We start from the raw sequence: 13,195 nt of genomic DNA, 5'->3' as shown, positions 1-13,195 counted from the left end.
TTATTCCTTTTAATTTATTCTGCCTATTAAATGACCCCTAGCGTCAGCTGGGGACCAGGAGAAGTGCACTGAGACACATGGGACCACTCTTGGTACTGCCAAAGTTCTATGAGGACTCTCATTGCAGAGGGGCATGATGAGACCCCCATATGGTTGGCATTTTGAATGGGCTTTACTGCGTCCGCTAGTTCAATGATATTAAAACATCTGTAAGATATGTACAGTACAAAGGAAACCGTCCTGGTGACTGGTTCTCTATAGGATAAGATCAACAATGCTCAGACTTAAAGGGAATGTATCACCTACAATTTTGTTTTATTGATTTTTATTTAATGTTTTGAACATTATTATGAGGGCTGCCATCTTGCCCGAGCTTTTTTTTTTAACAGCATTTAGAGATATGCTTTACTGCAAGCCCCATTGACATGGGCGTCAATAGACTGAAGCTGTTCCATTGATATGAATGGGAAAGGTGCGTGGGTGTAATCTGTGACCTGTGCAGAGGTGATTCTACAGGAAGGGGAGGCTGATCTGTGAGCAATAGCTATTGTGTGTGTACCTCTCTGTTATCTATATACTCCTGTCACTTTCACTGTTCTCCTGTCTGTATTTATAAGGAGGACACTGCTGGGAAGTGATCTCTACAGAACAGGGAGTCATAGCTTAGTTGTAGAGAAAAATGTGAATAAATCACAAAAAAATTAAACCTCAGGTGGGTGCTTCTCCAAATAAGAAGAATAGATCCAGTGTAACAAGCAAAAAATGAAGAGTTTATTTGATAAAGTGCAAAGCATTTCTAGCATGTACCAGGCTCTTCATCAGGGAGTGTATTGGGCAAGGCCTGATGAAGAGCCTGGTATGTGCTAGAAACGTGTTGCACTTTAAGTAAAAAAAAAACTCTTCATTGTTTGTTTGTTACACTGGATCTATTCTACTTATTTGGAGAAGCGCCCACCTGAGGTTCCATTTTTTTTTATTGTACAGAACAGGAAGTGTCAGCTTAGTTTTAATTGTTGGGAAAAACGAGAATAAATCTGAAAAAATTGAACCTCAGGTGGCCGCTTCTCCAAATATGTAGAATAGATCCAGTGTGATGAACGAATGGTGAAGCGTTTATTACATAAAGCAAAACATGTTTGTAACACGTACCAGGCTCTTTATCAGGAAGTGTATCATGTTAGGCCTGAAGAAGTGACCAGTACGGGTTTAGAAACGTGTTGCACTTTGTATAAAAAAATAAGAAGAATTTTTCATTGTTTGTTTGTTACTCTGGATCTATTCTACATTATTTGGAGAAACGCCCACTTGAGGTTCCATTTTTATTTATTTATTGTACAGAACAGGATGTGTCAGCTTAGTTTTAATTGTTGGGAAAAACGAAAATAAATCCGAAAAAATGGAACCTCAGGTAGGTGCTTCTCCTAATGAGTAGAATAGAGGCAGTGTGATGAACAATCAAGAGTATTTCATTAAGTGAAACGCGTTTCTAGCCCGAACCAGGTTCTTCATCAGGTAGGGGGCTATGCCTGATGAAGTGACCAGTATGGGTTTAGAAACATGTTGCACTTTATGAAATAAACTTTTCACTGTTTGTTCCTCACTCTGGATTTATTCTACTTATTTGGAGGAGGGCCCACCTTAGGTTAAATTTTTTTTCCCGTGATTTATTAAATTTTTCATTTACCACATGGCTGCTGCCGATCTAATCTCTACATTCCCCAAGCGCAACAAGATCCTCTAGGTGACCACTCTGGCAGTGCTGCAGTTGTACCAATGTCCCTGCGGGATTTACTAGGTGCTTACCCAGCTTAGGCTGGGTTCACATCACGTTTTTCCTAATACGGAATATGCCGCCCGTATGTAATGTATTTCAATGAGCTGACTGGAGTGAATCGGTCGGCAAATTTTTGCCCGTATGCGGTTTTCTACCGGACTTAAAACCGTGGTCAACCACAGTTTTAGGTCCGGTAGAAAACCGCATACGGGGCAAAAATGAGCCGACCGATTCACTCCAGTCAGCTCATTGAAATACATTACATATGGGCGGCATACGGCAGGGATACGGGAGCACCTGGTTTTAGCTCCCCCCAGCCGTATGCGGTCCCGTATTGGGAAAACGTGATGTGAACCCAGCCTTAGTATTAGGCCAAGTGGCCAGAATGGAAACTTTAAGATTTGGGGATTATTCTAAAATATTGATAATAAAATGGAAAATTAGAAGAAGAAAAAACATAACCAAAAATTCTTAAACATTAAAACTTTATTTAAACAGTAGGTCATTTTCTGATGACACATTCCCTTTACAAGCACATTGAGGCAAGATGACTCCATGGTGGACTCCACACTTCATGTTTCGAGGAAATTACAGTAGGGTGCGGCCAATTAAAACTTCATGTGGCCATCCAGTCCAGTCGGTCAAGTGGTTATAGTTCTAATAGTTGTCGTTGACAGAGTAATACAATACAGGGAGCTCAGATGACATCTGACAACAGGACTGAGGTAAAATGTAGACTGTTTCCAGGGACAACCAGCAAAAATCTACAACCTGCTATGTGCATAAACGCAGAAAATGGCTTGTAATAACTCAAAATTGTTGCAGAGAACAATAGTCTGTCTTTGCTAACTAAGTAGATATCAGCTCTATACCTGCTGTTTTAATTCTGCATTCTTTTTCGTACATGACAACCAGATATGCCAAGGGCACAGACTCTGGAGGGGACCGTTCCATGTAAAAGTCTCATTATTGGTTTTTGTCTATTGGACTGTTTGAATGCATTTCACTGCATTGTTTGTGACAGTCACTGAATACTAAAGGGGTTATCCAAGATTAGAAAAACATCTGATTTCTTCCAAAAACAGCACCACACCTGTCTTCAGGTTATGTGTGGTATTGCAGCTCAGTTCCATGGAGCCAAGTTAATGGAGTCAAGTTGTAATATCACACCCAATGTGAGGGCCAGTGTACGCTGCTTTTAGAAGAAATTTTTTTTCTCCTAAAAGTTTTTCTATTCCTGAATAACCTCTCCAAATGTAATATTTGTCCTTAATCGGACTATAAACATTGAGTTTAGTTGGCTGTTGATAGCCGATAAACCTATGGATATAAGTCTATAGGTTGGCTCATACACATTTTAGTCTCTTCACCAATCACTGGAAGTTACCCAGATGGGAACGTCACCTTGTTATGAAGTATTGTTGGCTTTACAGACATTTTTTAAACGCCTATGTTTGACCAATATTTCAGCCTTCCATCCGCATTCTCCGTCCTTAAAGTGGCACTCCACTGGCCAGCATGGAACTAAATGTTCCAAACGCTGTTTTCGCGCTGCGGGGGTCGGTCACGCCCCCTCATGATGTCACGGCCATTCCCCCTCAATGCAAGTCTATGGCAGGGGGCGTGACATCACGAGGGGGCGTGGCCGACCCTCGCAGCACGATAACAGCGTTTGAAACATTTAGTTCCAGCCTGCCAGGGGAGTACCCCTTTAAATAATTTGCATGTTCTTTGTCATGAATGTTCATCAGAGCCCAAACGGCAAAGCCAGTGCAGTGGGCTACAAATGGAAGTTGGCCACCAGTCTTGTTACCATTAATCTGTGCCAAAATTTTATTCCATGAAAATTGGGCATTCATGTATTTCACTGCTGAAGGATTCTTTTATATGGCTGGTCCACATCAACCCCCCACCCTCACCAATCATGTCTCATTATAACAGATGACAATATCTAGTAGTTACAATGTATGCTAGGTGTTTACTAAGGGGGCTTGTTTTTCACCTCATAAGGGCAACCCACGTGCAAAATGTGGTTCCAATCAGACAATATCTTCTGTCTCCACTACAAGCTTCGTGTTTTACATGTGCCTTGAAAGGGGGGGGGGAGGTGTTCTCATGCAGTTACTCACCCACGTGATGTGTATTTAGTGACCCAGAGCCCACCATGGGGAGGTGGCTGCATTTGGGGCTCCTTCCAAGCCCTACCCAACCAACCAACCATATGTAGAGCTTGTGCATTGCTTGGGAATGATGATAACAATTGACCCTTATTGTCAGATATGGATAAGGCCTCTTTGGATGAGAATATTTGGCGATGACATGCCTCATAGTCACAAGTTTTACAGTCCTTTCCACTTCCACTCTATAACATGGGTATTTAGTGACCTCCCTGGCACTGTGTTATCAGGCAGGGGAAGCTGGTCTTGGATCTTTAAAAAATGAGAGTAGGCACAATATAAGGCACATTTCTCATGTAATACCTAAAGCTAGTGGTGGAGACCGAAGATATTGTCCCATTGAAACCAAATTTTGCACATAAGTTGTCCTTATGGATGGGCAACTTTTGCCGGGTATTAGGATTTGATCAAAGAAAAAAGTGGAAAAATGCCACTCTAGTGTTTATCGTGTTTATGTCACTATTTTACTGGCATCATAGATCCCTAAAGCTGAATAGCACCCTTAAGGGTCAATTGGGCCAAGAGTGTGCTACATGCATAGAAATGCATCCCCCACCTCTGACTGACCAAGACGGGTCACTTGACAGGCTCAAGGCAAGTTCAGAAATGCAGCACCCGGTATAGCCATATGTACGGATGAGCCACTATAGATAAATGGATAAGACCCCACAGTGCTCAGAGCCCCTCCATACGGCTAGGGTCCCGTAAGTTGGACAAACTCAATCAAACATTGTTGGCCTATTCTGAGTTTTGACCATCAATGTTGCATCTTGGAATATCTCATGATGGTGGATCCTTCCTAATGTGCTTCTTTTTTTTCCACTGAAGATATAACCATGAATGAGTGAATGTATCTTACGAAACAGCTCGGTGAGAGCCAATGTCCAGTAGACCTGTCCATAGATACTTCACCCAGTAACAGATTTACCATCAGAATATTTTCATTAAGCTGCACAGGAAATTTTTGTCATTCTGATCATGGCTGTGACCCAAGGGATGAGGGAAGAACATCCAATGATTATATCAAATCTGGGCATGGATGGGGAATGTTATTTGTCCTACCAACGTCTTGGTTCCTGAACATCTCGTAGATGAGTGTTGCCCTACCTATAGCTCTCTAGCAGGTTGAGGAACGCTGTTGTAGATGATCGACTGTGGTCCAAGCTTTCAGCGGTCAAGTATATTAAATTGTGGATGACCACTTTTTGGAGTTTCACCATCTTGAACATTTTGTAGATTAGTGTTCATCTACCTATAGCTCTCTAGCTGTTGCAAAACTACAACTTCAACTGAGACGTGGGTTGAGGAACACTGTTGTAGATGATGGTCCAGGCTTTCAGATGTCAAGTATATTGAAGTGAGGGTGACCACTTTTTGGAGTTTCACCATCTTGAACACCTTGTAGATTAGTGTTCCTCTACCTATAGCCCTATATTCCCATGTTGAGGAACACTGTTGTAGATGATCGACTGTGGTCTAGGCTTTGAGAAGTAAAGTATTGAATCATGGATCATCACTTTTTGGAGTTTCACCAGTTGTAGTCCAAAAACTGAGATCCTAAGTAATATATAGAGTTATGTCTTAGACCTAGGGCTGGGTAACATTTGACCACTTTTTGACAGGTGTCCTCAAAAAGTCATGTATGCAGAAATGGACTCAAAAGTATATATCCTCCAACTCAACATTTTATGGCCATCAGCATGTATAGACATTCGTCTACTGTGTGGCTCAATGAACTAGATGCCAACCAGTGTGGATCACTTCCAGTATTATGTAGTCGGATGCAGATACAAAGGGTCAAATAGTGGCCTTATCTCCACATCAATGTTGGACATTTAACTCCCGAGAATAGTATGGGGGGGGGAGATAATTTCCAGTAGGACCACTCATGGTATAAGGGTCTTATAGACTTTCAAAGTGAATAGAGGTACAGGGTTATGGGTCAGGGTCCATTATTGACCCTGCACTGAGCTCCAGCAAATGTATCTCAGGAGCAGTGGTGTATCGAATGGGGTCCTTTTTGGGGTCATTTGGATTTAAATGTTCTTCATGTGATTTGACGTATGTTCGGCACTTCTTCTTGCTTATTTATGTGTGTTCTGTATTCACAGTTATTGAATGTCTATCGATACACTACTCAAGTCTGTGTTTTGAGAATTGTGCCTTGGTTGTCCTATGTCTGAATTCTACTATACTTGAAAAAGCATTAAAGTCACTTACTGAATTCTCAGCGTGTCTGGTGTCTTTGCATGTGGATCATTGAGCATTGTAGACACTTAGGCTGGGTTCACACTGTGGAATCTCTGGGCAAAATTTCTGCCGGAGATCGAGCCGGCGGCACAAGGACCATGCGGACTGCATTGCCGGCCCCTTAGATGTCACTGCATTTCTGAGCAGATCTCCCAAAAGATCCACCCAGAAATGCATTTGGGATGGGAATGCAGTCCCTGCGGTCCTAGTGCCGCTGGTTCGATCACCGGCAGAAATTCTGCCCAGAGATTACGCAGTGTGAACCCAGCCTTAGGGTCTATTCACACGGCAGAATTTCTGCCAGCGGAATTCCGCCTGAAATTAAAGCCCATTTCTGCTTGTGGAATTCCGCTAGAGGAATTCCGCAAGCAGAAATTCAGGAGTGTGAATGGGAGTGTGGAATCCTATAGAAGGCTATGGGCTTTAATTTGAGGCGGAATTCTGCAAGCGGAAATTCTGCCATGTGAATAGACCCTAAGGCTAGGTTCAGACTACGGAATTTCCGACAGAAATTCAGTCGTAAAATTTCCGTCAGAAATTCCGCTTGCTAAAATGTCTAGTGTAGTGAATGGGTTTCCGTTCACAAATTCACACTTCGGAATTTGTGAAGCGGAAAATCCGCTTAGAAATTTCCGCCTGAAGAAAGGCGGTGCTCTTTCTTCAGGCGGAAATCCGCGTGGAACACATTGCAGTCTATTGGAGACTGAGGTCCGCGCGGTCCTAGCCGCACTCGGAATCTCCGGGCGGAAATTTTCTGCCTGGAGGTTCCGTAGTCTGAACCTAGCCTAAGGCCCTATTCACATGGCAGAATTTCCACTTGCGGAATTCCATTTCAAATTAAATCTATGGGATTCCGCACTCCCATTCACACTTCTGAATTTCACACTTCGGAATTCCACCTCAAATTAAAGCCCATAGACTTCTATGGCATTCTGCACTCCTATTCAACCTTCTGGAACTCCACTTACGGAATTTCTGCACAGATTCCGCACCAATTCCGCAAGCAGAAATTCAGAAGTGTGAATGGGAGTGTGAAATCCCATAGAAGTCTATGGGCTTTAATTTGAGGCGGAAATTCCCAGACTTCTATGTGATTCTACAGTTCTGAATTTCTGCACCAATTCCACACAAAATCCGCACAAGCCAGAAACCACCCGAGGAAGCAGAAGCGGAATTGGTGCGGAAATTCTGCCCTTGTGAATAGACCTTTACTGATGCCTTACCGCAGTGTTTTTCCTACCAGTGTGCCCCCAGCTGTTGCAAAACTGCAACCCCCAGCATGCTGGGAGTTATAGTTTTGCATAGGTTAGAGGCACCCTGGTTTGGAAAAATTGCTGTAGATCCATTCTAATATGAACATAATGGTATATCAGGTGCAGGAAGGATTTAAAGGGGTATTCCAGGAAAAAAAACTTTTTTTATATCAACTGGCTCCAGAAAGTTACACAGATTTGTAAATTACTTCTATTAAAAAATCTTAATCCTTCCAATAATTATCAGCTGCTGAAGTTGAGTTGTTCTTTTCTGTCTGGCAACAGTGCTCTCTGCTGACATCTCTGCTTGTCTCGGGAACTGCACAGAGTAGAAGAGGATTTCTATGGGGATTTGCTTCTAAACTGGGCGGTTCCCGAGACAGGTGTCATCAGAGAGCAGTTAGACAGAAAAGAACAACTCAACTTCAGAAGCTCATAAGTACTGAAAGGATGAAGATTTTTTTAATAGAAGTAATTTACAAATCTTTTTAACTTTCTGGAGCCAGTTGATATATATATATATATATAAAGTTTTTTCCTGGATAACCCCTTTAAAAATGTTAGAAATCACCGGAAGCTCCATGACCCTCTGGCTTTTATATGGTCAGTGAAATCCTCGGTGACTCCTAATCCTATCATTTACAGTAAGAGCCCATTATCCCCTCTATATCAGATCCCGTCTATTTATGTATTGCTAGAACCTTCCCCTTAATGGCATCTAAAAATCTGATGCAACCAACCAGTACATTTCCTTTTTCCATTCACTGCAGTTTTATACGATGTGTGTACATAATATATGACACAGAAGGAGCCCTCGGGATATCAGATTTTATTTTTTATTTTTTTTACCACCGCTTCCCAGTCTGACAAACACGGCATAAATCATCGGGCGGGGAAGATCTCATGATGGGTAAGTTTATCCGCCTCACTAATGTGAGATCAGGCCTGTCGGTAATAATCCCGGGTATGTATCGGTAGAAGGGCACTGCTAATTCTAGAAGGGTTTTATGGCAATGCATCGTATTGTAATGTAGTTTATGTGCAATAGCTATTACTTACAAAATGCTAATGTGATCACTCCCATGGGATTCTGTGACGCTTCTTTTTCGGTTTGCATCACATTTCATTCATATTCTCTTAAATTAGAGCCGAGTACTGAATGAGACACGTGGCAATGCCCAAGACCTTGGTTCACCCGCAATCTCTGCTCCATATCAAAACTTGTTTCATGGGCTGAATTTAAAGGGGTTATCCAGGAAAAAACTTTTTTTATATATATATCAACTGGCTCCAGAAAGTTGAACAGATTTGTAAATTACTTCTATTAAAAAATCTTAATCCTTTCAGTACTTATGAGCTTCTGAAGTTAAGGTTGTTCTTTTCTGTCTAAATGCGCTCTGATGACACGTGTCTCGGGAAACGTACGGGATGGCGTCCGACAGAACCACTAATGGAGTGTAGATCTAGCCCAGTGTTTCCCAACTAGGGTGCCTCCAGCTGTTGCAAAACTACAACTCCCAGCATGCCCGGACAGCCTTCGGCTGTCCGGGCATGCTGGGAGTTGTAGTTTTGCAACAGCTGGAGGCACCCTAGTTGGGAAACACTGATCTAGCCTAAGGGTGGGAGTCAACTTGGGAAAACACCATACCTGTTGTATAGTATTTTTTTGTATGGGCCAAAAAATGTTTCGACCCGATGTTAGCTGAGAGTCAATAGGGAAGTATGAAATGCCAGACGCACATTGTATATGTAATATAAATTTTATTTATATATATATATATATATATATATATATATATATATATATATATATATATATATATATACACACACACACACATAAAAAAAAATATATATATGTATATATCTATATATATATATATTTTTTTTTTTTTATATGTGTGTGCATGTATGTATATATATATATATATATATATATTTTTTTTTATATGTGTGTGCGTGTATGTGTATATATATATATATATATATATATATATATATATATATATATATAAAAATTTATATTACATATACAATGTGCGTCTGGCATTTCATACTTCCCTATTGACTCTCAGCTAACATCGGGTCGAAACATTTTTGGCCCATACAAAAAAAATAGCAACCAATCAGATCGCTTCTTTCATTTTGCAGAGGCCTTGTTAAAAAATGAAAGAAGGAATCTGATTGGTTGCTATGGGCAACTGGGCAACTTTTCCTCTGGACAGGTTTTGATAAATCTCCCCCAATGTGAATTTCAAATTGGCGTTTTTCTGGGCTTTTTTTTTTTTTTTCCCCTCTCCTAATCTTAAATAGTAAGGCTAGGTTCAGACTACGGAATCTCCGGGCAGAAAATTTCCGCCCGGAGATTCCGAATGCGGCCAGGACCGACTGACTCAGTCGGCGCTAGGATCGCGCAGACACTGCAGTCTCCCATAGACTACGGATTTCCGCCTGAAGAAAGAGCAACGCCATTTTTCAGGCGGAAATTTCCAAGTGGATTTTCCGTTCACAAATTCTGCTTCACAAATTCCGGAATTTCTGCCTGCAATTTCAGAGAGGAGTTGCAGGCGGAAATTCCGTAGTCTGAACCTAGCCTAATCCTTGAATCCCATGAGGAGTCACATGACTTGTATTAAAAAAGTAGGAGGAAAAGTTGACCAGTTTCCCATAGCAACCAATCGGATCGCTTCTTTCATTTTTCAAAGCCTTTTGTTTAAAATGAAAGAAGGGATCTGATTGGTTGCTATGGGCAACTGGCCAACTTTTTCTCTGCACAAGGTTGAATAAATTTCCCCCGGAGTTTGTATTAGGGTATGTTCACTAGGGGTGTGAATCGCCAAGAATTTGGCGATTCGATTCGAATCGCGATACCAGTGTGGCGATTCGATATATCGCGATATATCGCGATACCGTCTAGGTGACGATACATCGCGATATATCGCCCACCTGGGAGCATTCATAGATCCCAATAGACGCCGCTGTCAGCTTTGACAGCGGCGATCTAGTACTCCGGTGCTCACTTTTCTCATGTTATCCCGTCCGGGCTGCAAAATAAAATAAAACGCACTTTATCTTACCTGCCAACGAGCCCGCGGAGCTCCGGTACAGGTGTTCGGTCCCCGGGCTGTATTCTTCTTACTTCCTGTTAGTCCGGCACGTCACATGGAGCTTCAGCCTATCACCAGCGGAGGCGGGACATTGCTGCGGCTGGTGATAGGCTGAAGCTCCATGTGACGTGCCGGACTAACAGGAAGTAAGAAGAATACAGCCCGGGGACCGAACACCTGTACCGGAGCTCCGGGGGCTCGTTGGCAGGTAAGATAAAGTGCGTTTTATTAAAAATTCCACATCCCTAAAAGAATCGATTCAAAAATATTTTGAATCGATTCTGTATCGGCAAATGAAAAATCGCGATTATCGCGAGAATCGATTTTTTCTTACATCCCTAATGTTCACACTACGTAATTCCCGCGGAATTACGTGCTGTGAACATAAACATCAGTGTGAATGGGTCTTCCGCGGGACCCGGTCACACTGCGGAATTTCAGCGGCGGACAATTCCGCCGCTGAAATTGTTCCGCGCATAGAAAGAACATGTTCATTCTTTGCACGGAAGTCCGCGAACACTGCATAGCTGTCGATGGTGACGGCGCAGTGCCACGCGGTCCTACCGCTGAAGTATCGCGGCGGCGGCCACCAGAATCGAATCTCCGCTTGCGAAATTCTGTGAGCGGAGATTCCATTCATTATCCGTAGTGTGAACATACCCTTATACAGATTCTGTGTACACCACGAATCGGCCATGTCTGAACATACCCTGAGGCAATGAACCATTGCTTTGCCCTTGAAAAGCTTCTACCCCAGCAGCTTCTAATATCCTGGTAGTTTATCACTTTGATACGTCCGTTCACACTTCCATTAATGACGTCTATAGGACTCTCCATTGGGATTTCCAGTATTAAATGGCAAAAATAGCTCAGTCTGCAGAAATAAGAGACCCCCTTAAAAGTTCCTCAGCACAGGTTTTGATGAATCCCCCCTCCGTGTTTGAATCAAACTCCAGATAAGAAAACATGATTTATAGTTTTATTTTTTACTAGCGCTTGATTTACTGTGCGTTTCACAGTAAAGTTTCTGTGATGTTCTTGTGTTTTATGGTCTGACTAAAGCCATTCATTATCAGTGAAGATCTTCCTCAGGTCCTTCTGCTCCTGCTCAGTCAGGGGTATGAGGGGTGAACGGCAATTGCCTCCATGATATCCAAACCACTCCATGGCCTGCTTCAAGCCTGGGATCCCAAACATACGCGTTACCTAGAAAAATAAAATAGAAGGGAACATTAGGGACATAAGTAAATATGTGGTAGTGTGGCCTGAAGCACCTGGGCCCTAGTGCAATAGTCCTAGCAGGACAGCTGTCAATCAATGGTAGCCGGCATCTCATGGATGCATCATACTCCACCTACCGAGGCCAAACAACAGTCCAGGATTTACTTTTTTCCCTTTTCTATTCCAATGGAAAAACTAAAAAAAAACACCAAAATGTTGATGGGCCTAGAGGACTGGGTTGGGATCACTGATCTAAGAAAGTACAGCGGTCCCTCAAGTTACAATATTAATAGGTTCCAGGACGACCATTTTATGTTGAAACCATAACTATATGGAAATCTGGTAATTGGTTCTAAAGCCCCAAATGTCATCCAAAAATAGGAAAAAATTTGGATTTTAGAAAAATAAGTAGATAACTAATACAGATAAAGCAAATCCTTCCATATAAAAATAATAAAGATCTGCTGGGAGCTGTAATCACTGTCTATGTAGAGGACAGGAGCTTCTTCAGGGTCCTGTACAGTACACAGTGTCCTAAAAAAGTAACATGGAGCCACCCCCACCTGGTGTCCAAAGGAGCAGCTAACCCTGGCACAGGTAAAGAGTACAGAACATGTAATACCTCCCTGTACTGTAGGGGGCGCTACCAGACACCAGTCAGTGCACACACTTCAGTAATACAGGGGTTTTACCGGTGAATGTCCATTCTGATTGGTCGGTTCTTCCGGCCATTGACACATTTCTCAGATCTGGACTGTCAGTAGCATTGTATGGTGAGTCTGGTTTCAAGTTACAATGGTCCAGAAAAGACCAATAATATTGTAACCTGAGGCCATTGTAAGTTGAGGGATCACTGTATATGGGCAGAGATTGTCACCATAAGACAACCCCTTTACAGCCTATAAATGGTTATTCGCATCTGGAGGACATTTATGCCACATCCATGGGAGTCCGAGAATGCAGGTCCTGCCTCAGGATCGAGGGCCTCCCAATCCCCTACAATCTACCTGCGGCTGCTGGAGGTGGTTGGGAAGCCGAAAACAGCCATTCGGGCCGTTTAATGCAACTTCCATAGAGGTTGATTAGGGGGGGGGGGGGGGGGGATGGGTAGTACCACTAGCACAGACACAATGTAGCTCATAGTGTTGCCTGGTCTACTCCTCTCCTATTTACCTGTTGGAAGTTATGTAACTTAGGTTGTTTTCAACTTCCAGACCGCCACAAGTAGGCTAAGAGGATTAAGAAGCCCTCAAACCCTGATGGGAATACCCCTATACAACATTTCACATATAAAATAGTTGAGTAACTTCCTGTATTAAAGAAGCACTCTGAGTTAGCTTTTTTGCCCATGTCAAACCCACTTACCAACATCTATGCATTTCATTACTGTAACTGGGTCATCTGATCATACAG

General features: G+C 42.4%; 1 protein-coding gene across 2 annotated transcripts in view; it reads right to left on the bottom strand.

Moving 5' to 3' along the window:
• Positions 1-11,532: 11,532 nt before the first annotated feature.
• The window catches only part of HOGA1 (4-hydroxy-2-oxoglutarate aldolase 1), a 70,530-nt gene continuing 68,867 nt past the window's right edge, over positions 11,533-13,195 (bottom strand). For both annotated transcript variants that reach the window (XM_056530862.1, XM_056530861.1), the window contains exon 8: positions 11,533-11,767. In XM_056530862.1, coding sequence (XP_056386837.1) covers positions 11,618-11,767 — 150 coding nt within the window. In that variant the 3' untranslated portion in view covers positions 11,533-11,617. The remainder of the gene's footprint in view (positions 11,768-13,195) is intronic.

The sequence above is a fragment of the Hyla sarda genome, chromosome 7, assembly GCF_029499605.1.
Source record: "Hyla sarda isolate aHylSar1 chromosome 7, aHylSar1.hap1, whole genome shotgun sequence".
Lineage (NCBI taxonomy): Eukaryota > Metazoa > Chordata > Amphibia > Anura > Hylidae > Hyla > Hyla sarda.
Note: the sequence above shows the minus strand (reverse complement) of the source record. Positions and strands in the feature narration are given on the sequence as shown.